General features: G+C 49.7%; 2 protein-coding genes across 2 annotated transcripts in view; one reads left to right on the plus strand and one right to left on the minus strand.

Annotated features, from left to right (window-relative positions):
- Positions 1–7,502: 7,502 nt before the first annotated feature.
- Positions 7,503–9,476, plus strand: LOC135399805 (uncharacterized). The gene has a single exon (XM_064631545.1). It carries the CDS (start codon positions 7,503–7,505, stop codon positions 9,474–9,476), a length of 1,974 nt encoding a protein of 657 aa, XP_064487615.1.
- Positions 9,477–19,776: 10,300 nt separating this feature from the next.
- LOC135400168 (uncharacterized) overlaps positions 19,777–26,686 on the minus strand; it is a 62,752-nt gene continuing 55,842 nt past the window's right edge. Inside the window, exons 23-26 of the mRNA XM_064631901.1 lie at positions 26,604–26,636; positions 24,487–24,528; positions 24,284–24,319; positions 19,777–19,861 (exon numbers count right to left, since the gene is read on the minus strand). Coding sequence (XP_064487971.1) covers positions 19,859–19,861; positions 24,284–24,319; positions 24,487–24,528; positions 26,604–26,636 — 114 coding nt within the window. The 3' untranslated portion in view covers positions 19,777–19,858. The remainder of the gene's footprint in view (positions 19,862–24,283; positions 24,320–24,486; positions 24,529–26,603; positions 26,637–26,686) is intronic.

Raw genomic sequence — 26,686 nt, forward strand, 5'->3', positions numbered from 1 at the left:
AGCTGCCTCGGCAAACTGATGGAGAGAATGGTTTTGCATCGCCTCGACTGGTGGCAGAAAAGCAAGGTGCGTTCCCTCAGGAAATGGCTTGATTTCGCCGCCACCGAAGTTCTATGGATCCAGTTCTAGATCTCGTCTCTACAGTCCAACATGCTCGTGCTCATCGGCGGATCGTTGTATCGGTCTGTGGCGGCATTGCCAGCGCCATCACATCAAGGCGCGAATAATAAATAGCATTGCCTCGGTCAGCCAGAGCTCTCGCTCTGACCTGGCAATTCCACCGCCATGTTGTTGCCTGGTCTCGTTAGTGTTCAGTAGCACTACAGTGGTGACCCGAACAATACCTTGGACAATACCTGATGGACCTGGACATGGCAGTCGTCAATTCCTCCGGCTTCTCGGAACTGCCCGTTTCCGCCTGTTTCCCAGGCCAGCTTCGAAAGCTGCGCCGCCTCTGCCGGTAGCACCGTTCTGTCGCATTCCTGTCGCGTGCGACACGTCACAAGGTCGACCCCGCCCATTTGTTCCGGCGGCAGTTCGACGAGAAGTCTTCTCGAGCTATCATTCATTATCCCATCCTGGCACACGCGCCTCTCAAGAACTTGTAGAGGAGATGGTGTTCCCCTACATGAGTCCTGACCGGCGATGATGGAATGTCCCAGCGGGCAGATGTGCGTGGCCTCACGCTAGGACGGTGCCGGTAGAACTGCCGTGCCAGCGCCGTAGCGCGTGGCAACAGAGGCACGTCGTCATCGTCGTCCACGGGCCGCCACATCACTCCCCCCCTCAGACGCGGAGCGGTGCATGCGGTTGAGGTTCGCGTCGATACCACGAAGAGGAGAATGATGACGGCTCGTAGATGGTGGACGGCTATGCATACGGCTTGTGCTTGTGACTGTTGATGCAGCAGCAGTGGGATGTCGGCAACAAGAGCGCTGCGATCCGGGCGGGTTCCAGTGATGAGATGTGAGTGCTGATTGGTTGAGTGGTTGGGTGCTTGAGTAGTTGCTGATTGTCTGCTGAGTGCGTTGAGCCCTTGTTGACTGCGCTGAGTGCTTGCTGAGAGATTGCCGCCGAGAGTTGATTGTTGCTGAGTGATTGAGTTGTTGAGGGCTGATTGTTGCTGGGTGAGTGCGTTGATGAGTGGGCGACAGTACCGCGACCGGTACGACAGCATGAATGCCGGTTGCCGCCAGAGAAGTGCCGGGGAGGACCATCATGAAGCAGGTGGAGGCCGGAAAGCCAGCTTACTGTGGTCTCCCTGCGGGTCCCCGGTGGAACAGTGGTCCCGGTGCGCCTTGCCTGCTAGAGGGTGGTTCGCTGCTGGTTTGCCGACGAAAAATTTAGGATGTTGAGTGGCCGAATTACGCCGAACGTGGTGTTCGTTGTTCGGGTCACCAAATGTAGAGGAGATGGTGTTCCCCTACATGAGTCCTGACCGGCGATGATGGAATGTCCCAGCGGGCAGATGTGCGTGGCCTCACGCTAGGACGGTGCCGGTAGAACTGCCGTGCCAGCGCCGTAGCGCGTGGCAACAGAGGCACGTCGTCATCGTCGTCCACGGGCCGCCACAAACTCATTTCTCGGCGCTACGGCTGGTCCTTCATGAACAAGGACATCAAGCGCTGGGTTCAAGCCTGGATTCCGTGTCAGCGGACCAAGGTTCACAGGCACACCCGCCTTCATCCTTCTCAGTTTCCCGTGCCAGACAGCCGCTTCGCTCATATTCACATCGACTTGGTGGGAGCACTCCCAATATCATCCGGCTATCGTTACATCTTCACCATCATTGACCGCTTCACCGTTGGCCTGAGGCGGTACCGGTACCCGACGCCACTGCACCCACAGTTGCAGCCGCCCTCTTGAACACTCTCACCTCTTGGTCCCCAGTTCGAGTCCGCCCTCTTCTCTAGACTCGTCAACACACTGGGCTGCAAGCGGATTTGAACGACTGCCACCACCCGGCGTCAAACGGCCTCGTTGAGCGCTTCCACCGACAGCTCAAGGTTGCCCTCCGGGCTGCTCCTGAAACACCCTGGCCAGAAGTCCTACCGCTCGCGGTCCTGGGGATTCGTTCCACCTTCAAAGCTGACATGGGCTGCGCCGTCGCCGAGATGGTATACGGCACGTCCCTACGCCTCCCCGGAGATCTCATTTGCCCGTTGCCATGCAGCACTGCTCTCCCACCAGCTGACTACGTTTCGTGGCTCCGCCGTACTATAGCCGCCCTTCGTCCAGCAACATCTCGGCTGAACGGCCGCGAGGGCACTGTTGCCTTAGAAGAGCTTAAGCCGGCATACGTCGACGCTGTACCACCGTTGCCGCCCTCCTTCTCCGTAGAGCTACTCCACGACTCACCCTCCACGGCAACTTGTCCGCTCACTACTCCAACTACTCTCCCCCACCGTCTCCCCGACTCAGGCCACCCCGACAAGTCACTTGGGCTCCCAAGCCCGTTTCTATTCCCCAGCTTCCAGCGCTTGGCTAAGGGGGAGGCCCTGTGGCGGCATTGCCAGCGCCATCACATCAAGGCGCGAATATTAAATAGCCTTGCCTCGGTCAGCCCGAGCTCTCGCTCTGACCTGGCAATTCCTCCGCCATGTTGTTGCCTGGTCTCGTTAGTGTTCAGTAGCACTAGAGGTCTTCCTGGACATGAAGCGCGCCTATGATACAGTCTCGCACATCTGTGTCCTCCACGGGTTGCGGTCTTTTGGAGTCTCTGGTCGACTTTTCAGCTCGCTTCACGATTTCCTTACGGACCGAAACCGAACTGTCGCTGTCCGCACATCCCGCGGCCAAAGCCCCAAGCACCCTGTTCATCAAGGCGTACCACAAGGAAGCATTCTCAGTCCTACACTTTTTAATGTAGTCATGGGAGGACTAAAATCGACAGTTCCACGCAAGGTCGCATTCTCCGTGTATGCGGATGAAGTTGCCCTTTGGACAGTAGGCAAGTCACGACCAGCCATTCAGCGCCGTTTACAACAAGCCTTAAACAACGTTCATTTCTACATTACGGGACTTGGAATGGACCTTTCGCCCGAAAAGTGCGTCGAGCTCCCTTTCACCCACAAGGCTATGAGTAATTTCCCTTTTTGTGTTGGTGCACAGAAGTTCGAGCCTGTGCGTTCCCATCGCTTCCTTGGCATGGTCCTGGTCTCCCACCTGCGCTCGGCTTGCCACATTAAGCACCTTGAAACCAAAGTGCAGCGATGATTCCTGTCATTCAACATCTTTCTGGCTTCGGCTGGGGCTGTGATCAACGCTCGCTCTTATCCGTTCACGCCGCTTTGGTGAGGGATTACTGTGCTTTACAGCCTTCCAGTCTTGCATAGGGTTTCTACAACATCGTTAAATACCCTTCGGTCCCTGTTCGCCCCAAACATTCGTCGCTGCCTTGGCGTTCCAAGAATGGCTGAAACACGGCAAGCCCTAGCTGAAGCTGGAGAACTCTCGGTGGAGGCCCTCCGTGATCGGGAAACGGCTCCACACTTCCTACGTTTGCGTGCGAACGTTCCCCGTCACCCACTCCTCAGGAAAATTCGATACCGTCCTGAAAGTGATTTCTATCACGTGGCGCTGAGGAGATGCCGTGCTCTCACCGGCTTCCAACCTAGGACTGCCACACCGCCGAACGCCCCCTGGTTTCTGCCTGTGCCACCTTCGCACGTCTTCCTGACCTTCCGGTCCGCAGAGCTCAGGTTCCCCCTCAAGTCCTTCCAACCCAATTTTATGCTATGGTAGACGCGCAGTTTTCCACCTCTACCGCCGCTTACACCGATGACGCCTCTCGAAATGGCAAGTCCGCGTCAGCATTGGCAGCACGATTGGCAAAGTCTTTGCCTTGGCCTTTGCCCAATATTTTATTTATGAACCTTTGTCATCCCCGACGAAGGCGTAATTCATGGACGTCGCCTTTGGCATTGTACATCATCCACAGCTGCGGAACTCTACATTGTTCCTTTCGCCTCCTGGAATTGGCTGGTCTTTACTGACTCAACCTCTGCGCTGCAAGCAATTGAAAATTCTGGAAGCGAGGCTCCTCCCCCCCGTTGGTTATGGATGTGTTAACCGCTTACAAACTTGTCTACGAAGAAGGACATAGGCTCGCTCTCCAATGGGTTCCCGCCCATTGCGGTGTCGAAGGCAATGAACTGGCGGACAGCGCCGCCGAAGCAGCTCTCTCGTCTCGGACACGAACGCGTATTGCACTGCTCAGAGGCGATCGACGGTCCATACTTCGAAACCTTGTGACTCCTCTGGCTACCCGCCAACGGACCGCCGACATACTACACCCCGCCATGCTGAGCAGAGTTGACCCAGCGCTCGCTTTCCGCATGCCAGCACATATCTCTCGTGAAGACGCCGCATGAGTTCATCGAATGCGCCTCGACGTGGCCTTCACGGCTCAGTGGCGCTATTGCTTGCGACAAGTTAACTCTCCCCACTGCAGTCACTGCGGTGCTGTTGAAGATCTCAAGCACATTCTTCTCCATTGCCTACACTACCACCCTTCCGCTCTGTACTCTCCGCCTCCCTCCACGAGCTCGACTCCCGTCCCCTCTCCCTCACAAAATTGCTTTGCCCCTGGCCGCATCCAGCACACCAACGCTCTGTCCTCAAGGCTCTCTTCGCCTTTTTGGACGCCACAGGACTTCGATCCTCATTGTAACGGGACGCATTCCTCCATTCCCTGCTTCATCTGCAGCAACGGGGTAGAGCATCGCCCCCGGCGATGAAACTCCCCCACCCATTATCCTGGACTAAAGTTGTTGTTGTTGTTTATTATTATTCATGCCATTTTGTCTTGACTACGTCAAGGACGCCTTTCAAATTGACCTTTTTTTCACAAAGGGTTTAGCGCATGCGCATGCCCATGACGCGCGGGAGAGTGTTATCTTCGTCTGCATTAAGTGCCGCGGTATGGAAATAGCGAAAAGCTCGGGCTTGTTGGTACACGCTCAATGAGATGCTTAGCGCCATCTATTGCATTATCCGGTAACGAACTAGCATAGCTTGACACGTGGCGTTGGAAGAATACCTGGTATATACGGTCGAGGTTGTATAAATGTAGGTGTGATTTCCTCAAATAAATGTGTTCGAACTTAGCGCCCTTTTTTGTGTGTGCTTTGTCCGTGCCTCGTCTGTTAGCGCCAAGCGTTCGATCACAGTACGGGGACGAGAGAAGCGGGGGACCAGTGGGGAGACCGCACGAACGGCGCAATTCGGGACCGATTTTGGTCCTTTTGTGGTACCCACGTGCATTAATTCGGACGCGCCTAGGGCGTGGTTCGCCGAAGAGCTCCCAGGGCACGACGCGCATATGTGGGGAAAAGTGTCCTTCTCAGTTTTAGCTTTGTGTTCTCCTTTCCTTTTCTTATCCACTTTGTCTTTTCCTCTTCGTTTCTTTTCTTCTTTGTCTTCCCTTTTGTTTTCTTATTTTCCTTTTCTTTTCTTCCCCATTTTCTTCATTTATCTTCTCAATTTCTTTTCATTTCCTTTTCCTCTTTCTCTTTTGCTTTTTTCTTCCCCCATTTTGCATTTTTTTGAATAGCAAGCCGACCTCCGTCTGGCTGACCTTTCGTCTTTTTTTCTTAATAAATATATTGCTCCCTTTCGATTATCCACCCGCCGCCTGGCCAGCCGTCCTCCGACTGCACTCTTAAAAATGAGCTTCACCACATAGCACGCTCCTGGCCAACCGTCATCCCGAGTGACAATGCTCTCGCCCTAGATTTGTTGAAAACGGGAGGCGGAGCCTATATTGTGCCATTATGCACGGCACAGAATCCTGTTTTCAACAAATCAGGGGCGAGAACGTTGTCATTCGGGATAATGTCGACTAGGAGCGTGCTATGTGGTGAAGCTCATTTCTAAGAGTGTAAGAGCGCTGTCCTTACGACCGTGCTCACCGACATAAATGAAAACGGACTCTTAGAATTCGTTGTTTTCTTGCGTACGACAGATATATAATTTGAGACCTTTTGTTAAATTTCTCAGGCAGAGAAAGTATTAGAGGTCTATAACGGGTGTTTGATGAAGCTCCTCCCCCCTCCAGGGCTTAATAATTCGTGAACAGTTAATTAATTAACCTTAATTCACCGACTCTCTAATATATGGAGGACAGGTTCCCCTTTGCCTCCCTCCACCACGTACTGACTGTATATAGTGTCATCAAGCCACAGAGTGCTGATTGACGAGATCAAAGAAAATTTATTTGCATGAGCGCAATGAGCACAATGGAATGTACAATGCAAACAAGCGAACGGTGAATACAACAATCAACGAAGCTTAGAATGGATCGTTAATTATTTACATCCTTAAATAATCACATATTTATAAAACGCACATCTTGAAACCGTGTATTTACAGTGTGTGCAAACACCTCTAGATTTACACAGACACATGTCAGCACGTGTATCGGGCACTTAGTGTTGCCGAAGGAAAATGATTCCATTCTTGCCCTGTTTGAAGAACGCGACCTTCATATCCTAAACGACGGTTCCCCAACGTTTGTGCAGTCGACTCTCCTTTCGTCCTGCTTGGACCTGACTGTGGCCTCGGCCTCCATTGCGCGGATCTCGAGGTGGCACGTCGATGCTGACACGATGGGCAGCGATCACCTGCCTGTCCTGGTCAAAATTCAGCACTCCAGAACGGAGCGGTGTGTCAAGCGTACTGACTGAGCGTCCTACAGATCTGCTCTGGAGACCGACTTCGCAGACTCCATGCCGATGAATGAAAGGGACTTCTGTCAAGCAGTCGTTCGTGCCGCGCAGTCCTCCATCACCGTTGCGCGGATACCGGAAAAGTTCACTGCCGTCGATGCGAAGTGCGAGAGGCTGCGCGCGCTCGGCCGCCGCGCGGAACGACGCGCCCGTCGCACTAGTCTGCCGGAACACACGTCTGAGGCGCGACGTGTGCAGAAGGCAGTCCACAGGCACCTGGTCAAACTGGCACGTACCCACTGGCGGAACTTTGCGACTTCACTGTCGCCGCGCACGCCGCTGTCTCGGCTGTGGTCGGTGCTCAAAGGGCTCCATGTGCCCGTCACTCAGCGCCAGCCATTTCGATCGCTTTCGCTTGCCTCCGGGCGTCAGGAACTCGAAATAGCGGAGGAGTACTGCGACCGCCTCGCCTCAGCCCCCACCAACTCACTAGCCTCATCCAAGGACATCCCCGTAGTTCTGGAGTCGTCGAGCGAGCCTCTCCTAGACATTCCATTCTCCCTTGCTGAACTCGAATCTGCGCTGGAGAATGCACCCCTGCATACCTCCCCAGGCGCGGACCATCTGTCTTAGAAGGCGCTCAGAAATCTACCGCTTTGCGCAAGCCAGTCTCTTCTGAGCATTTTCAACGTATCCTGGGTAGCCGCTTCCCTCCCGACAAAATGGAAATGTGTGATGGTAATCCCCATCTTAAAGCCCTGCAAATCACCACACAAGATCGATTCATTTAGGCCAATTGCCCTTACCAGCTGCATCGGGAAGACTTTCGATAGAATGGTCCATTCGCGCCTCGCCTGGTACCTTGAAAGTACGGGCTTCTTCCCGCAGGTGATGGCCGGATTTAGACAAGGTAGATCTGTCGTTGACAATGTCATCGCCGTCACCTCCTCCGCCCGATCTGAAGGCCTACATACCGCCGCTGTCTTCCTCGACGTTCTCAAGGCTTACGACAGCGTACTCCACAGTACTGTTGGGGCGACACTCCAAGAGGCTGGCGTAGGTGGCCGGATGCTGTCGTGGATTCAGGGCTTCCTATCGCACAGGTCTTTGTTTGTGCGCAGTACGGAAGGGGACACCCAATCCTTCCCTGTTCGCCGCGGCGTCCCGCAACGTAATGTGCTCAGCCCTCTTCTGTTCAACGTTGTCATGGCCTCCCTACCAGCTCACCTCCGAGGCAACGCCAGTATCACCATCTACGCCGACGACATATGCCTGCGGACCTCCGGCACGTGCCGTGACGCGATTCAGCGTCGCCTGCAACGAGGCGTCGATGATGTTGTCCAGTATCTTTCCGGCCTGGGACTGTCTGTTTCATCATCCAAGACTGTCGCCATGGCGTTTACGCCCCGATCATTCCGGCAGTTCCTGCTACGGGTTGCAGGTTTGCCGGTGGAGTTCGTGCCACACCACAGTTATCTGGGCATTACCATCGACTGGGGCCTCACCTGGTCCAAACATACCAAAGCTCTATCCTCCCAGCTGTCTGTCCTCGTGAATGTCCTGCGACGGATCTCTGGAACGTCATGGGGCCCTACCTGCACCGACCTTAAGCTCGTCCACACCTCGCTGGCGACCGGAACCCTGAGGTACAGCCTCCCAGTCCTCCACGCCGTAAGCAAAGCCAATGACCGCGAGCTCCTCAACATCCAGGCCCGCAGCCTGCGCGTCTGCCGGGGTGTTCCCAAAACGACAGAGACATACCTGGTCCTAGCAGAGGGCAAGGAGTCTCCAGCACACATTCTGCGCGACCTGGAAACCCTTCGCGCCTACTCACGATACCTTACTCGTCATCCCGCCCACCACTTGCGGGAAATCGACCATGACTGCCCTGCGTCGGCATTCGGTGTCGCTGTTCAGCGACTGAAGGTGTCGGTCCCATCAACTGCGTCTACTTCGTCTTACGCCCCACCAATGTGGTCGATGGTCACACCCGCCGTGTACACACATATCCCTGGCATCACGAACAAAAACGACCATCCCCCGCCTGTCCTGCGGTACTGGAGGGTACTGCGGTACTGGCACCTCGTGCTGGAGCACATGGACGCCCTACACAGCCAGCGACTGCAAATATATACCGACGGCTCCGTCTCCGCGGGCGTCTCCACAGCAGCGCTGTTCCTCCCTTCCGAAAACATCGAACAAGCCTTCAAGCTTCCCCACGAAACGTCGTCCACCGAAGCGGAGCTTGTAGCCATTCACGAAGCACTGAAGCTTGTATCCTCTCGTCCACCTGGAAGCTGGACAGTCCTAACAGACAGCAGGTCGGCGCTGGAGGCACTGTCTTCGCCTCGCTCACAAGTTGTTTCTGACATCCGCTCACTGATCCTGATTGTGCACAACCTCCTCGTCACCTCCGACCACTCCGTGTTGTTTCAGTGGGTGCCAAGCCGCATTGGCTTGCCGGGAAACACACATGCCGACACAGCAGCGAGGCGCGCTCATGGCGCAGCTGAGTGCAACACTGTCATCCCGTTATCACCATCCGTCTGCCTCATACACATCCGCCGGCGGTTTTCCTCCGACACCCACCTTTTCATAGAAAACACTGTCGCAGCCAACACCTTCCTCCACCTCATTGACCCGAAGATGGCCTTCAGTGTGCCGCTACGGCTGTCTCGAAAGGAAGAGTCAGCTCTCCAACGTCTTCGCCTGAAAGTTGCCCGTACTCCATCGTGCCTGTTCAAGATCAAGCAGCGTCCCTCTTCGGCGTGCCCCTCCTGCTCCAACGACGCCGACACCCACCATTGACTCATCTCTCCATCGTCTTCACCTGAATGTTGCCCGTACTCCATCGTTCCTGTTCAAGATCAAGCAGTGTCCCTCTTCGGCGTGCCCCTCCTGCTCCACAGACGCAGACACCCACCATTTACTCTTGACCTGCCCAAGATATGCCGCTCCTCGGACCGCACTCACGCACCGCCTATCTGCCCTGGGGCACAGAGACCTCTCTTTGGCAACCCTGCTGGGCCCCGTAGGGCAGAAGCAATGGGTTGTTACCAGAGCGCTAATATGCTTCCTGGACTGCCTCTGAGCGATCGTGTACGCATGCCCACCTGCTGCCCATGTGCCGCTTGCGTCTTTCTCCTTTTCTGTTTCTGTTTTTTTTTACAAGGAATAATAAGTCAGCTTCTGCCTGGCTGACCTTTCCTTTTTTCCTGCCTCTTTTTTTCGTAATAAACATATCCCCCCATTCTTGATGGTGAACACATTTTCAGCTGCCCACGCGTGGACAAAGCCATCTATGTTTGTATTATGAAGCTCCTGCTTTAGGAACTCTTGCACCTCCCTGCGAAGCGATGTCACGGCCGCTAAGACGGGCAAAAACCTCGTATGCTTAACCAGGGCCCTGCTACGAGCCCGCCACAAGACATGAAACACCATGAAACTCGCAAGCCTGCACAGTCGATGCGTTGGAGACCGAGGCGCCACACGAAGCGCACCCCACTGGAGCTGGACACGAAGAGAAAAGCTGTGGGCAGCTCGGGACAAAAAAAAAATTCTTGAAACACGGCAGTCGTACAGTAGGTGATCCAGAGTATCTTGTGCTCTGCAGAGACAACAGAAGGGAGCCCATACTACACAGTCTGTCGAGTGTAGGGAGGGCCCCCCACCAGGCCTGCCACATGAAATCACGAGTTCGACCTGGAAGATCCGCAAACATGCGAGATCGGAAAGGCATACGCAACTTCAGAAGTCGCTCTCGAGCTTCGTTCGATGTCAAAGCCAAACGCTCGGAGATGCGGGCAGCAGCAACGCCGAGAATAGACGATTTTAAATAGATGCGCGCGGCACCAAGCGCGAGGCGCAAAGCAGCATGGGAACTTCGAGGGACATTGCTCTGTCGTCTGCTTCGGTTATGGTTTACCCCGGCTACCATACCCCGGCTGATGCTGGTGCTGCGCGCAACGGGAATGTTCTTCTTCTTCTTCTTCCTTCGTCTCTGGCCTCTAGTAATGCTTCGAGGCCCTCAAAGTTCCCATGAGCCCTTGCGTGCCACAGGTGGCGCTTGCTTTTCTAAAAACGTCTATATCCCAGTCTCTGAGAAGAGGCTGAATGCGACGGTAAAAGGTGACCAAGGAGCCGTGCAGCTTGTGAGCTTGCTCAGCTCGGAGTGTAGTTCTCAGGCGTGGAAGATAAGGAAGAAGACGAGTCTGAACGGAACTGAAGTACACAGCAAGTCTGTGGGCAGGGCTCTCATTGTCCCTGAGCACGCTAATTAGGACCTTTAGCACAAGCCACTCGCAGACCGCCCCTACGTGACGAAAGCTCTAGCCCCCTAAAGAAACCGGAAGTTGCAGAGTCGGACGATTTATAACTGCTTGTCTTCCTGACCACAAGAAAGGGAACAAGACTGCGTTTAGTCTCTGGACTATCGAAGGTGGCGGAGGAAGAATCTGGTCCAAGTACCAGGCACGGGGGCAAACGACCGAGCGGATAAAATAACTGCGCTCTGCGAAAGTGAAAGAAAAGCGCTCTGCTGCCGCAACAGCGGCCCGTACAGATATGACTGCATTGGCCCAGTTTGACGGCAGCGCCCCGTGGCCATAAAAGAACACGCCAAGAATGCGCAGAGACGTGCATGAAGAAATACTAAACGCGGAGGGCAGTGCAGAAGACCCTATCGCCATAATCATGTTTTTGAGGCATTTAACTGGGCACCAGAAGTACCGTTGAAAGATATTAAAAACATTACGTAAGGACGTCTGGCTCCGCACGAACAAAGTGACGTCGTCCGCGTAAGCAGACACTTTTATGGCACCGCTTCCTGGCAACGGAAAGCCCTGGATGCCGTGACAGGCGATCACATGACGTGCAAAAACATCCAGTGTCACAACAAAAAGTATGGGTGACAGAGGATACCCTTGGCGTACGCCGCAGGCGACCGTAAATTGAAGTTCTTCTCTCGAAGTTCTCTCTCGAAGTTCTCGAAGTCTCTTGAAGTTCTCGGCCGTTAAGCACTAGACTGCTACTATGGGACCTGTACACTCTAAGAAATTCCGTTGAAAAACAGACATATTTACATGAACCGTTGATGTAAAATTTTACAGAACCATTTGTAGACCTGCTTTAACAGGGCTGCTCGGTCAAACGAAACAAAAATGGTCGCTGAGGCGGTCTCCGCTGCGGAGAGTCGGAGTATGTTTTGAAGCAGTCAGGTGGCCCCGCAGAAGAACCTAGATACAGAAGTTGGAAGCAGGACGCGCCCAACTCGACAGTTCGCCCACACCGTTATTGCTTTGAAGCAGGAACAGCGCAAGAACGTTTCAAAGTGTCGACGGACGCCGTGGCAACCGTCATTCACCTTTCTCTTCGCCTGCCATGCGGTCCTGTTGAAGCGTTGGTATGTACACTGCAATTTCTGCTCTTGTAGTGCTTGTAGTGCAGCTAATACTCCGGTAATGAAGTGATAGTTTTAGCTTCTTCGCATACATTGCTTAGAATAGGGAAATCGTGTTTTCTACTTGTCACCCCGCAGGGGAAAAGCAGACGCTGTCGTGTTCGTAATGTCGGTTACTACAACCATTCAGTTGGTACGTCAGGCATGGCAGCAAAAGCAATATTGCGTTCATGCAGTTGGTATCGTGTTGTGCTCTTGATTCTTGTTATTTTTGTTGTTTGCGGAATATGATATTCACGCCTTTTATTGAGGGTACGATAATTCTTCATGTCGGTAGGTGTAAGTTACACGTTCTTGTTCTGTCCCTTTTTTCACAGATGACGAATGTAAGCTGCAACATCGATGTCTTCACGCACGAGTTACTTTAGACATCAAAGGAAACATCTTAATGTCAGCAAGTATACGTTTCCATGTTTTGCGTCCGAATGCAATGCGAAGCGTTTTCTTCACATTCTGTTTTCTCTTCTCAGTGCCTAAGAAATCCTGCTCGTAAAAAGCAACAACTGCCGGCTCCAACGATTTCCAGCATGGAGACTGAATCATTCCTTCTTGAAGAACTGCAGATACCGACAGAATAAAGGAGCATACAAGTCCTGATTTTCCCCTGTAGGTAAGCTTTGTGCTAAGATTGCATGGATGTGTGCTTGCAGCATTATAAAGCACATTATAGCAGTGCACGTTGCTCTCCAGGCAGGGTAACCAATCCAGGATTTCTCTGTTCCATGTACGCTATATATATTAGAAATTGGTAAGTTATGTGCTCAGATCGTGTTGTTGAAGCCAGGAGTGCCTTGCTGCATTATGGAGCACATTGTATTAGTCCACTTTGCGTTTCAGGCAGGAGAACCACTGCAGGTGGCGCTCTTCCGCCCACGCCAGTCATATTATCAATTGGTAAGTCTTCCATGCAGGAATTTCTGGGAAAAGCATAGGATAGATCATGAACGTGCTGAGGAACATTCATACCAATAGTTTCCTCCAATGTTTAACTTGCGCAGACATTTTCTTTTTCCTGCTAACTGTAACGGACAGAATACAAAACTGTCCCAAATGACAAATGTGTACAAATGTGTACCTAGTCCCAAAAGTACAGTTGTAAGGTTGCGCTGTCATTTGTGCCACTTCCTCTTGCTAATACTGTACTTTGGATGGAGTATACATTTCAGATGCTTCCTTGAGATCTATCAACCGGCGGAAGCTACATGAAGGCACAAGAAGCATTCTTCGAGAACAGAGAAGGTTCTCTTGTTGGGGGTATCAAGCAGCATCAAACAAATGATACTTGAAAAGACCTTCAGAGAAGCCCCTCTGCACATGAGAAGAGTTAATGTATGATTGCAAGTATATGAAACTACAGGAAGATCCTCAATAAAGACGAGCAGTTCTAGGACTGACGGTTTTGTCATGGACTTCACCACGTTTCTTGCAGAGTTTCTTACCTGTAGAAAGAAATCCTTCCAGGGCAGTGGACAGAGTGCTGAAATTTTTATATAACTACAGAACTAGCATGTAATATGTAACTGGGGCCTTGTAAAATTTACATCAACCTGTTCTAATGCAACAACAGGAAAGCCTGTTTCTACAACAGACAATACCGGTTATATCAACAGTCCATGTAAATTTATTGAAACAGGCCTATTGAAACAGGACTATTTTTTCCAGCACTTTCCTGTTAAAACAACAGAGAAATTTTTCTCAGTGTAGATGTTTTCCAGAATTGCGCAGAACTCGGGGGGAAACCGTATTTGCGTACTACACAGAACAAGAACGAGTGGACCACCCGTCGTCTGACAAGAGAGTTCTGTCAATACGACAAAAGGGACGATGCAAAACAGGCGGATGGTCAAGATCAAGTATCAAGGTCACACCCGAGTGGTCGAACTTGTATGTGGCAGCCGATGGAATACTGCGGTGATCGCACAAGGCGATCTTCTCGCGTAAGTTGTCCGGTACGTAGAACTGATCTAAGCAGGAGCCTGATGCTTCCCTCTGCCACGTAACGCTGACCAGGTTCGATCCATGGACCACGCGCCAAGAGTCGATCAACTGGAATGGGTTGACAATACGAATGAGCTCGCGAGCATTCTATATCGGCCGGCCTTGACCTTGACCTATCACATCGACGTTAGAGTCAACCACGCAGTTAAAGTCGCCTGTAAGCAAGACGTTCCCGTTTGATAACAGTCTGTGATTAAGAGACGAAAAAAGGCATTGGTTTCATTCACCCTGGCTGGGGCGTAAACATTTACAATCGTGTACTTCACATCTCGTATGAAAAAAAAACAAAATTTAAAACACGTCCGTTTGCGTCATACGTGCAAAGGAAACGGTTCAGACACGCACTGTTAAAAACGATCACCGCTGCACCGCAGGAGTTTGGCGTGCCCAAACTCGCAAAAACTGAAATGTTGAAACGGGCTTTGAATTGTGCAATATCCCTCATGGAGTAAAAGTGTGTCTCTTGTAACATGAAAATATGCAAACCTAGGCGACGTCCAAAACTAACCAAGTACGCCTGTTTCTTAACATTGCGGAGTCCGTTGGCATTTAAGGTGGCTATCTTAACCCGCATAATGTGAAGCAGGCAGACAAGTACACAAGCACAGGCGAAGTTCATTGTCGACATAGAAAAATCAGAAACAACGAACCTAAGAGCTGTCCGAGTCCGAGCCGAAGACCTCGTGAACCAGTGGTGCTTTAGCTTTCTTTCGTCGCTTCCTTTGTAGCGCGTCGTCTCCGGTGTTCCTCTGCATTTCTTGATCCGTGCCGGATATCTCGCGCGTGGTTGCGACGACATCAGCATTCGAAGGGTCACCACACTGTGACACTGCAGGAAACGGCACAGACGACGTTGAGTCGTTCGCGGACGCGCAACGGTGGATGATGGTGGCGAGACCACAGCAGACACGGAGCTGCTGTCCTCGGTTGTCGGTGCATGGCCAGTAACTTGTTCAGGTTCCGGCTGTTGCGTCGCTGGTACTTGACCAGACGTCACTGGATCCGTGGCCCTCTGTACGTGTTCCCCGCGGGGAAGTCGTGTGTGCGACTTCCCCGAAGAAGTGCGGATTACCGAAGCGTAAGGTGCGGGTTCAGGGGAAGGATCAAGGGGGTGTCTGGTGCGACAACGCCGGCAGCGGGAGCCACATTCGTCGGTAGTGTGCCCGAACGTGGAGCACCGTTCACAAAACGGGACCTTGCAGGCCGATATAAACTGTTCTTCTTGCTTGCATCGCCGACAAACCTTCTTCGCTCCAGCGTAGTCGCACTGGATGAGTGCCTGCACGACCCGGACGAAATCGGGAAGCGGGGTTCTCTCACTCATCTCGCAGACGACCTTCTTGTTTCCGGTACGCAAGGTACCACGACCCTTCCGATCCTGGAAGGTAACGTCATCCATCTTGAGCACTTTCCAGTACTTGTTCAGTGCGCGAATAAGATTCTCGTCGCGCATATAAAGCGGTACCACCTTGCAGGTGACGTTCACAACACGTGGCCCGAAAAGCTCAATCGAGCAGGCTTGCTCTTCGACCGTAATGCCGCACTCAATGACACGATCCAAGGCCGAACTCGTAGAGGTTCCCAAGTTACAAGCTCCCAGGCCCCACTGTATCAAATACGGCGTTGACGACGTCCGGTACGCGGATGCCGAAGCACCAACTCCCGGAGGGGTGAGTTGTTATTCATCCTCACCAGGATCCCTGCGGTGTACGCGGTACATCGGCAGGAGCAATTTAAATCACAAAAAATGTTAAAAACTGAAGACTTTGTATTGCCAACTGTAGGATGGGACAAGCCTAAGCTTACCCACATCACAGCTGAGCGATGGAACAGAACACCTCGTATCGCCAACTGCTCGTAACTTGTATTGCCAACTGTAGGATGGGACAAGCTCACGTTTTAAAAATAAAGCGCCACCAGCGGCAAAGCCAGCGGCAAAGCCAGCGTAACTTTGTCATGAAATGTTAGTGCGGCGACTGCCGCGAACGATGTGCTGCAGTCTGCCCACGGCCACATATCCTCAGTGCCAGTTATCCAACTTTGGCGGTGTGGCGGAAGCTTAACAATAAAAGTGTTAGCCTCTCACGCCACTTAGCGGTACGCAAAGAGGACGATGTTCCACTTTTGAGGGCAAATAAATGTTGATCATGGTGCACCCTTAAAAATGAACTTCACTGCATAGCACCATCCTACGCTCTTAAAAATGAACTCCACCACATAGCACGCTCCTAGTCAACCATCATTCCGAATGACGCCGTTGTCTCCCCTGATTTGTTGAAAACGGGGGCACACTTATGCAGAAATGCTAATTGCCACAAAAAGGCGTACGCCCCGCGCTTTCCGCAAACCAAGAGTGATGAAGGTATCTCTCTGTACAATGGCCGGCTTTCAGCGTGCTATCTGGTGAAGCTTCGTTTTAAGAGTGTGGCCATCCATCATCACGGATGACAACGTCGCCTCCCTTGATAGCATGAGCATGGGAGGCGTGCGCCTTTTTTTGCAGCAATTGTACACGACATAAGGACAAAAAATAAAAATAAAATGAAAGGCTCCCGTTCTCGATAAATCGGGCAAAAACGCTGTCATTCGGGATTATGGTTGGCTAGGAGCGTGCTATGTGTTGCAGTTAATTTGTAAGAGGTACCCGAACCTGGGAGGTACCCGGGTTCGAATCCCGGTGCCGGCTGTGCTGTCTGGCGTTTTTCCTGGGTTTTCCTCAGACGCTTTCAGACATATGTCGGCACAGTTCCCTTAGAAGTCGGCCCAGGACGCACATTCCCCCAGGGCGTGAGTCGTGACGTTGCCCACATACGTGAGGCCGACAACGGCAAGCCCTATCACCACCACCACCACCACCTAATTTGTAAGAGTGCACCCCAGTAGTTCACAGCGCTCCCGACGCACTCGTTATCATCCATGATAAGAGCGCGCTCTCTTAGCTACGGAATCACAGAACGGTCAGCGTCACAATGTCAGTCCTGTTGAGAATAGATACCAAAGCGTCTCTTGTGGCTGTTCCGAATCTTCCTTTTCTTTTTTTACTTTCGTGTTAGCGACGAGAAGCAACTGTGGCTGTGAGCAGCGTACAGATGAGGACAGATGGAGAAAGGACAGCAGGAAGGAGTGGGGAACAGGAGGGGTTAGTATGCGTCCCGGGCCTACTTCAGGGTGAACTGTGCCGACATTCGTCTGGAAAGTCTTCGGAAAACCCAGAGAATACCTCAGACAGCACAGCTGGTGGTGGGATTCGAACCCACCGCCTCCCGGTCAGCACGACACCAGAGAGTCAGACGTCTTAGGGCCAGTCCTCACTTGGCGACGCCCGACGCGGCGTTGTGAGGGGGCGGCGGTAGTAGAGGCGCATTTCCGCCGCCCCGTCAGCGCGCACGATTTTCATGTTCCCACCACAGTGGCATTCCGTCGTCCAAAGCAGACGAAACCTCAGGAGGCGTGGCCTTTCTCTGTCACCTAATTGGTCGCCAGCTGTCGTTCTCGGCAGCTCTCGCCGACCTCGTGAAAGAAGGTCGGCATGGCACGTTTTTTTTACATGCGACTAGCCACAGAGTTATTCCGCCCTCCGATTGGCTCACTGTGCGCAGACGTGGTAGGACATTTCGAGTGGGTGACTGCTTCGCTCCCGTTTTCTTCTGTAACTGTGACGGACTCGTGGAGACGTGGACGCTACTTGAACTTGGAATTATAAATTGCTGACGCGCTCGTTTTGTGAAGGCATTACCAACCGGTTTGCTTCTTCGGTCTGTAAGGACTGTGTTTTCTCTAGCGCTCGTTCTTAATGCTGCGACGTCTCTTATGAAAAACAATAACATGCAGGCCTATTTGTTTTTGCTTTAGTATATTTAAAGAGATTGAAACATTTGTTTTACTGAAAAACAAGCTTTCGGACGGAGTCTCTCCTTCATCAGGCACTTCTTCATCCTTCTTCCTCGCACCTGATGAACGATGAACTCCGCCCTTAAGCTTGTTTTTCAGTAAAATAAATGTTACTTACTTACTTACTTACCTTACTCACTTGCAAATGCTAGACTTCTCCCATTTTTTTGGCTGTTAGTTTGCTTTTGCTTTGTAAGAATCGCCTGCTTAGCGATTAACAAGACGACGCCGGGCAAAGTTCACAACAATGAAGCTCTAACGTGACGAGATTGCGAAGTGCGAAGATTTTTAGGAAATGTATAAGCTTTATCATCACAAGTTGTAGTATTATTGGAAGTTTTGTACATTTTCAAGATAAACCTTAGCAAGTACGAACTAAGGAAGGGCGTAGAGAGTGGAATGTATATTAACGTGGTTTGGGCTCACATTTGAGCTAAACAACCCGTTGTTAGGAAAATTCAAGTAAGCTTACACAGCCTCGCTCAGAGTGATGCGATGTACAACGCATACCACCACCCAGAACTGGCCACGTCTACCCACGTCTCTCTGCGCCACGACGTCACCCGTAGACCTCTCCAGCTTCCGTAAGACGGCCCGTACCTCGTCCACGCCCGCCAAGGCAACACTGTGACCATCCAACTGCCGAACCGCCGAGCTGTCCTATCCATCGACAGGGTGAAGTCGGCCTTCCTCCTGCCGGACGCCCCGGCTCCTGCGTCACGCATGCCCCTGCCAAAACCTTCAGCAGCTTCACCTGCAGCACCTTCGCCGAGAAGGGTCCGGTGGGCGTCCGCCCCGCCTTTGGTGCGACTCGAGCCGTCGCGACATTAGGTCCAGGGGGGGGGGAGCGCTTGTAGCGGCACTGTGCGTTAGCCGACGATGAAGATTTCACCAGGCCCGTGTTGCCCGCGCCCACGCTCTTCTGCACCAGCCACCCAGTCATTCTCATTCTTTTTTCCAGCTGTTCGCCAGTAAACAGCCTACACTGTAAACTGAAGAACGCCCTTATGGGTGTAAATGACTTGTCCTATAACTCACACCGCTTTTTACACCGTATGGTCTGAAACACACTATTTAGAGGGCGCATTCTGTGTAAAACACCATTTGAGAAGGTGCTTTTCCTCGAAACCGCCGTCTTTTGCACCCTTTATACACCCTTGTTTGAGGGTGTTTAACAATCTTACACCCTCCTAAAAGGGTGTTTAAAGGGTGCAAAAGAAGGTATTTCCAAGGAGAAGCACCCTTTTAAGGGGAGTTTTACACAGAATACACCCTATAAAAGGGGTGTCCCAGACCCTATGGTGTAAAAAGTGGTGTGAGTTATAGGACAAGCCATTTACACCCATAAGGGTGTTTTTCAGTTTACAGTGTAGCCCCGCCTTACCCCTTCGGTCTCCTTCACTCTCGGCCTAACACTATAAAACGCTGCGGAGTGTAGTTTTCAACTGCTAAATAATTTGTCCGAATATACCTTCAGCGGACTTCGTATCATATGCGCTATAGCAGCACAGCCTACCGTACTGCATTTTTTTTTTCTGGCTTTGTAACTTTCTAGACGAGTGATCATGGCTGGCGATGGCCGTATTTCTCAAGGGATATTTTTTACGCTGCAGCGCCTTGTTCCAGTCTCCCTCAATTCACAATGACGAAGGAGAGCATAACTACGCACGAAGATGCTGCAATCGAGAGTTCTGTTGAACGTGACCAATCAGGCGGCTCGTAAATGTTATTGCAAAATGCTACAAAATGAATGGAACAGTGTCAATTTGCAAAACACCTTTATTTCGCAGCGCCAAAGAAACGTCATCACTCCCAATGACAGCGTCCCTTGCATTCCGGTTGGTTACTGCAAAAACACAAGACAAAATTGCTACAAAATAAATAGTGTAGTGTAGCTTTAGAAAACGGTTTAAAGCATAGATTGAGAAGTTACGGGTCAAAAAGAACTCGTTATAAGTTAGGTTTCCGTGTGCAAAATCTAACTAAGTTCATAACGAAGTTCTTCAGCCTGAAATGTAGCTCGCAGTTACTGAGTTACTTAAAAAAAAGAAGGAGTTACTTCCAAGTTACTTGGGATACAAAATAGCATTACGCTGGTGCAGCGCGTGAGCAGTTGAGTTAGACCTTGAGCTGCCTGCGGAGGAGTGCAACACGCTTAGATCGTTTTCGTTTGTGCCCAACAATAGACCTCTCTCTGTTTGTAAACAAATGACGTCATAGTGTTCGACAGCGCCACAAATTTGGTAGAATTGAACTACACTCGAAGCTAGAGGTGAACAAAGTCGCGCCCGAAAGCCACGGTCTTGAGGGGATTACAATATGGTCCCTTAGAGGGACGTGACCCTCGGTCCTGCTTTTCTTTCAGTGGGAGGCAGGGAACAAGTGCCCGTTCGTGGAACCCAGCCCGCTCCCTCCGATTTGTTTCGGTTTCAGTCTGTCTACCAATGTCATGATAACGTTTCTCTGGTTGAGGTCTATTCGAACGCTTTGCATCTTACTCCCTGTGGGCGCACAGTGGTTCAGCTTAATTTCAATGGCAGCGGTTCTTACTTCCTGAATAAAATACTGTCATTGATTGAATATCACGTTTTATGCACAAAAATATGGCCATGAAGGAACCGGAGAGAAAACAAGAAAATATTTGGACGTCAGTGAAAAGCGAGTTAAAAGTAACTTGGCACTTAAGTTACTTTGGCAAAGTTACGTGAAAAAGGAACCAGTTCCTCTGAAAGTTACCATGGCGCAAAAGTACCGAGTTAAGGTACAAGTTACCAAAGGAAGGAACTTAGTTACATTAACGAGTTACCTCGAACTCTGGTTTAAAGTGGCACTACGGACTAAATATCGTGTTATCAGAATCCTACAAAATTTATGTTACTGAAATCTTCTTGTCGCACTTTACATTCCTGCAAAATATTTTGGCTCTATATGACGCGAAAACTAGAGAAAATTAATTTTTATTTCTCAGAACTGTGACATCACGTCCCGGCGTCCCGCGCCCGGCTCTCATCTGGCAACGTTGGTGCCTTTCGCGGCTTCCGTGGGGGGGGGGGGGGGGGGCTAACTTTTTGCACTGCGTGAGCGGAGCCCCACGTGACATATGATCCGACCGTTCCGCCCTTGGAGGAAACACAAAGGAAGGAGAGAAGACATCCCTCCCATTTTCCCCTCTTTCCATCAGTGGCACGTGACTTCACCACGTGACCCTACCCAGACAGCAGCGTCGTTGCTAGGAGACGAGTGTCCTCTCCAGAACTTGACATCATTGCAATTTGTGCACTTATGATGACCTCATTCGGTCGTCGGTCATCGAAACTTGTGGAGGCTCAGCAGGTCTTCAAACATTGACAGAAATGCACAGTTTTCGTGGACAGCCATGAACTTTTGCGTATGAAATGCTTGAGGCATCTTCTTTTCATCGACTGAATAACATAAACGCTGTTTTCTGAGTCCAGAGTGACACTTTGAAGAGTTAGGACGTATGCTGAAGAAGTTCCCACACTTCTGCGCAACTTGTATAGAATAAATGTAAATGAGTGTTATTTTTATGACGTCATCTTGTATTCAAATTTTTCTTGAAAGTGGGCAATAAACGCGCAGAAAGTCTATACTCCTAATACAGAAAGTCATACAAACGTGACGTCACGGGAGGTATTCTATGGTAGGAAGGCGGGAAAAGTGTTTAGAGAGCCAATAGTGATGGACCTAGGCCCTCTATCTCTCCTGAAATCTAGGCTTCACGGCTAAGTCCTTCTAGAGCTTGTATCTCAGCAACATGTAGAACAATAATGTTTTACACTCGTTATGGCTTTAATGGAAGATGGCTGGCATGTATCGCAATGCACGCATAATATGGATATCTAGAGGCAGCGCACTAGACGGATACAAAAAGCACTAGATAGGAAAACTGGTTAATATGAATAAGTATAGCGTAATGAGCATAATATAATGAATGCAATGGTGCACATTAGTGAGACCGTTGCGGTCCCTTTGAATGCTGCAGACCGACTTTTGGCTCAAAGACACACGCTTCTGGGTAGTTGATTGATTCATTTCCGCTGCGTATGAACAGCGTGGTGTACGTGCGTTTTAGGCACTCGTATTCCCCCAGTCTACAATGTTCCGCGAAACATACATTGTTCCCATTTTGGGATCGAAGTTTAGATAAGGGACGCATCATTGAATTGTCTCACGTTTTGCTCACAGTATCACAGTACAGTAGACTGTCGCTGCGCGCCTTCGGTTTTCGTTTTAATCTGTTTTTTATACTTCGTCGCTTATGTCCAGGGTTTACTTCTCAACCGGCACTGGTATGAGTTCATGACTGTCGTATGACCGAAGGTGGACCTTTCCGGCTGGCACCGGCAACGATGATTTATCTGCCTCAGGTATATGTGCGAGATTGCCGGGGCACCTTAAAGAACCGCAGGCGGTCAAAATTATCCGCAGTCTCGCCCCGCGGCACATATAGCACGTAGCCATATATGTGTTGGGGGGTCTCGCCTTACGTGTAAATTTATTTTCAATTGTTATTATCTGCCTCAGACCATTTGGAGTGCGTTGGAACACACACGCGAGGGAAAGACAGCGATCAGGTGATCGGAGTTCCAGCACATAAGTTTCATAAGTGGACAATTAAAGTACCACTACGGACTAAATCTTGTGTCTTCAGGATCTCACCAAAGTTATGCTACCGAAACCTTCTTGTCTCACTTTACATTCCTGCAAAATATTTTGGCTCTGCGTAATGCGAAAGCTGGAAAAAAATAATTTTTATTTTTGAGAACTGTGAAGTCATGTTATGCTCCAACGGAGCACCCGGCTCTCATCTGGCAACGTTGTTGCCCTTCGCGTCTTCCTGGGGGGCTCGTTCTGCACTCTGTTCGTGGAGCCCCACGTGACATACCCAACGGGCCGCCTGACCTTGGAGAAAACACAACAATGGGAAGCCATCTCTCCCATTTCCCCCTCTTTCGATCAGCGTCATGTGACATCTCCATCACCTGACCCTGCCGGACGCCGGCGTCGTTGCTAGGAGACGAGTGCCCTCTACAGAATAAGACATCATTGCAATTTGTGGGCTTATGATTACGTCACCCGCTCCTTGCGTCATCGAAGCTTGTGGAGGCTGGGCAGATCTTCAAAATTGGCACAAAATGCACAGCGCTTGCAAACAGGATTGAAATTTCGCGTATAGAATCCTTTAGGCACCTTCTTGTTATGGACTAAATAAAATAAACGCTGTTTTTCGAGTCCGGAGTGGCACTTTAAGGAATAATGATTAGCCTTTTCCAGGACAGCCAGTGTTACCTCCATGAAAGCTAGTCTTAACCTATCTCATCTCTCACTTCGACGCAGTGTTACTGGTCTTTGTCTATTTCACAAAATATTTTATCATAGCGATATCTTCGGACGTTCTTTTATTTCTCGTCCGTCACATATCTCTTCACCGTTGGACCATGAACAGAAGGTTGGAACTCCCTTTTGTACTACTAATACATGCTCTCGATCATTTCTGCCCACAACTTCTTTCGAATGGAACCACCTTCCCGGCTGTATTTCATCCATTACTGACCCTTCCTTATTTAAGAAAGTTCTTTGTGATCATCTGAACGCCACGTAGTGGTTGTTTTTGTCTAATTGTTCGTTGTTTGTTTTGTATCTCTGTATCCATCCACTTATATTTGAACTTAACTGTTCCGCCCCTCCCCTCTCTAATGCTAATAAGCCCTGAGGGTATCATCAGTAAATAAATAAATAGTGTACAGTTTGCTTCCATGATGCGTGATTGCGATGCTTTCCATTCTTGATGTGTTGTGTCCACATACATGTCGAATACTTGTGTCACAAGTGTTGCAATTTTTACTACGTGCTTACATTTAGCGTATTTTTAATTGTCTTGTTCGAAGTAAGACATATTTTTAAAATAACGACTCCAAGTACCTCATCTAATGGCAAGTAACGTCTTATTCAGCCTTACACATATGCGTCCGTTTTACTTTTTTGACAGACAGTACAATACTTCGTGTATGCTGTCTATTACAGCTTAGAAAGTAGTTCAAAGAAAAGGGTCCCTTTGCCATGTCGACCTCACCCCTCATCCACGTTGAAATTACGTTGGTCTTTAAACCATTTATAACTCTTGAGGTAAGCAAGATGGATTTAAACTTAGTTGGACTTGTTACCTCAAGCACAGATACTTATAATTTCCTTTATATCCGCAAACTGTTTTTGCATAATGCTATCCGCTACTGATATCGGGGCTTACCTTCTTTTCGGGTCCAGCGGCTAGGACACCGAGTCGCTGAAAAGGCAGAAATAGGCTCTCATAAGTTGAGAACTGACTCGACCATTGTCACAACTATGTTCAGAAGCAGTGGAGACCAACTAGCAGGGAGTTTTTTCAACCCAGGAAAAGCAACAACTACTTGGTGAATGACATTCAAATGTTTGCGTTGTTGTCGACATTACCTCACCGATCCCAAAGATGCTGTCACGAAGATTCTGGTCGACCTAGGAACGTAAAAACACAATGCGCAATATTAATTATCAGAACATACGTTGATGGTTCACTTCGTCATTAGCTCCCGCCGAGATGTTCCGCACTCTCATTATAATCGTCAAGCGAGATGATTCAAAGCGATTTGGTAAGCCTCATAGAAAGCACAGCAAATAACTTCCAGTATGTTAGAGGCACTTTGCAAAAATGAAATTAACGTCTCAAAGTACAACAGCTATAGTTCTTTTCGACAAAGTATACAACTATACGTGTGTTATTTGCAATGGATGTCTAAACCTCTGGGTGAGGCGTTTCACTGCCGCATGATCAGTTTAGAAGGTTTTGACTGCAGGTAACAGATTCAGAAATACTCTAGAAACAGAACTTGGACAACACAACACACTCAAGACCAAGCAGTAACGTCTGAATTGAGGAGAGAGGGTTTAACAGGGGTGACTTTCAGAACACTTTAAAATATATTCATTAATGTCAATATATATATATATTATCAGTATTGTAATATATATTCTAATGCTTGGGAACCACTAGCGGGTTTTGAATCTGGCTACCATTTACCCCGCATGGCGGAGGCGCCAATCCCCGATGAGGCATTTTGAAAAACACATTTTTAGAGGTATATTTTTGACAGTATATTTATTAACGTGTATTTTTCAAAGGGGATTTTTGAGCGATTGTGTTTTAGCGCGGATTTGTAACCGCATATTTGAGGTGATACATTTTGCGTAGTACATTTTCCACGATTGGTTTTTGACGGGATGGAATGGCAGTGGCTAACCCAGAATTTCGTCCTTGGGGGGTGGGGGCGTTGGGATCCGCAAGGGATGGTCCTTCATGACGAAATTGACGAAATATTGCGCAAATATTGCGAATATTGCGACGAAATATTGCGCATTGACGAAATTGACGCATTTGACGAAATATTGCGCATTTTCACAAAATTTTAGGGGGTCTCCTGCTGATTTTTGGAGAGGGGGCAGTTAGGGCGCGGAGGGGGGTCTGGATAAATCACTGTCGAAGAGTGTACAACCGTGGTTGGTGTAATCACACTCTCAAAAATGGTTGTCTTTTTATACCATTTAGCGGGGTAATGGCTTGTCTCAAACGTTAGCCCACAAATGTGTCAACTTTAATCGCTTTGCCAGAGTTGTACGGTTCAACTCTGGACGTGGGTCCTAACTTTGTGGACCTGTGTCAAATTTATACATTTGAAATATACAAATGGATCGTCTGAAGGCATATGACATTTAAGTTGTGGACAGTACGACATCCTCGAAATATGCTCATAGTGTATGTTTTGTTGCTCTTGTCTCCTTTTTTTTACGTTTTAAACATGATACATGCATACGAAATTCGTGATTTTCTCGCTAATTTCCATCTATATAGCGTAATTTCGCCGTAAAACTTCGACTTACCAGTTGTTACCGATGATAAACAGAAAAATTAAGAAATCTTCTTCACCGGCCGATCACGAGCGCAAATACGCAAACAAAAATTAACCGCGCCTAAAAAATTGCAAACTTCGTACACAAGGTCGAGCAGACATGTCATGAATTAAGGAACACACGCAATTGGCTTAATACAGATTCTATTAATAGGCTGCGACATCCCAAATACTGAGGTCCTATTCGTCTGACAAGCGACTTTGCAAGTGAGGGTTCGGAGATTTCCTCTTCGTAGTAACGGAAAATATGCCGCAACAAGTGACAACATTTCGCATTAAACTACAACCGTGTTTCTCACTCTAGTTTCTACTTAAATTACACCTCAAATACGACGATACCGGCTCTTCCGAAAATTATCGCTGTGTCATGTAAGAGACTGGTGTACCTTGGGTGGTAAATTGGCTCAGTTACCACCCTAAATATGTTGTCGACCGAAAAATGGCGCCACAATCGAGGAAATAAACTGTCTCCCTTTCCGAAAGGAAACACTGCCTCCGGGAAATGTAAGAGAGCGGAGGATACCACTTTTGCAAACATTTCGAAATGAAAGTTGTTGGTTTGAGTCTTGTGTTTGTGTTGTCGTTCTGTTCATACTGTCAGTAGAAGCATCAATCACGAATACTCACCACGAACCCGTAGTGATAAAGGATAGCGCCCACCTACAGATTAGACAGGAACTTCATTAACGTAATGATGCTTCATGTTTGCG

The sequence above is a fragment of the Ornithodoros turicata genome, chromosome 7 (genome assembly GCF_037126465.1).
Source record: "Ornithodoros turicata isolate Travis chromosome 7, ASM3712646v1, whole genome shotgun sequence".
Taxonomy (NCBI): Eukaryota; Metazoa; Arthropoda; class Arachnida; order Ixodida; family Argasidae; genus Ornithodoros; species Ornithodoros turicata.

Bases quoted from the DNA above. Each gene is read 5' to 3' on its own strand.
- LOC135399805 (XM_064631545.1), top strand. From the start codon at position 7,503: ATGGTCCATTCGCGCCTCGCCTGGTACCTTGAAAGTACGGGCTTCTTC.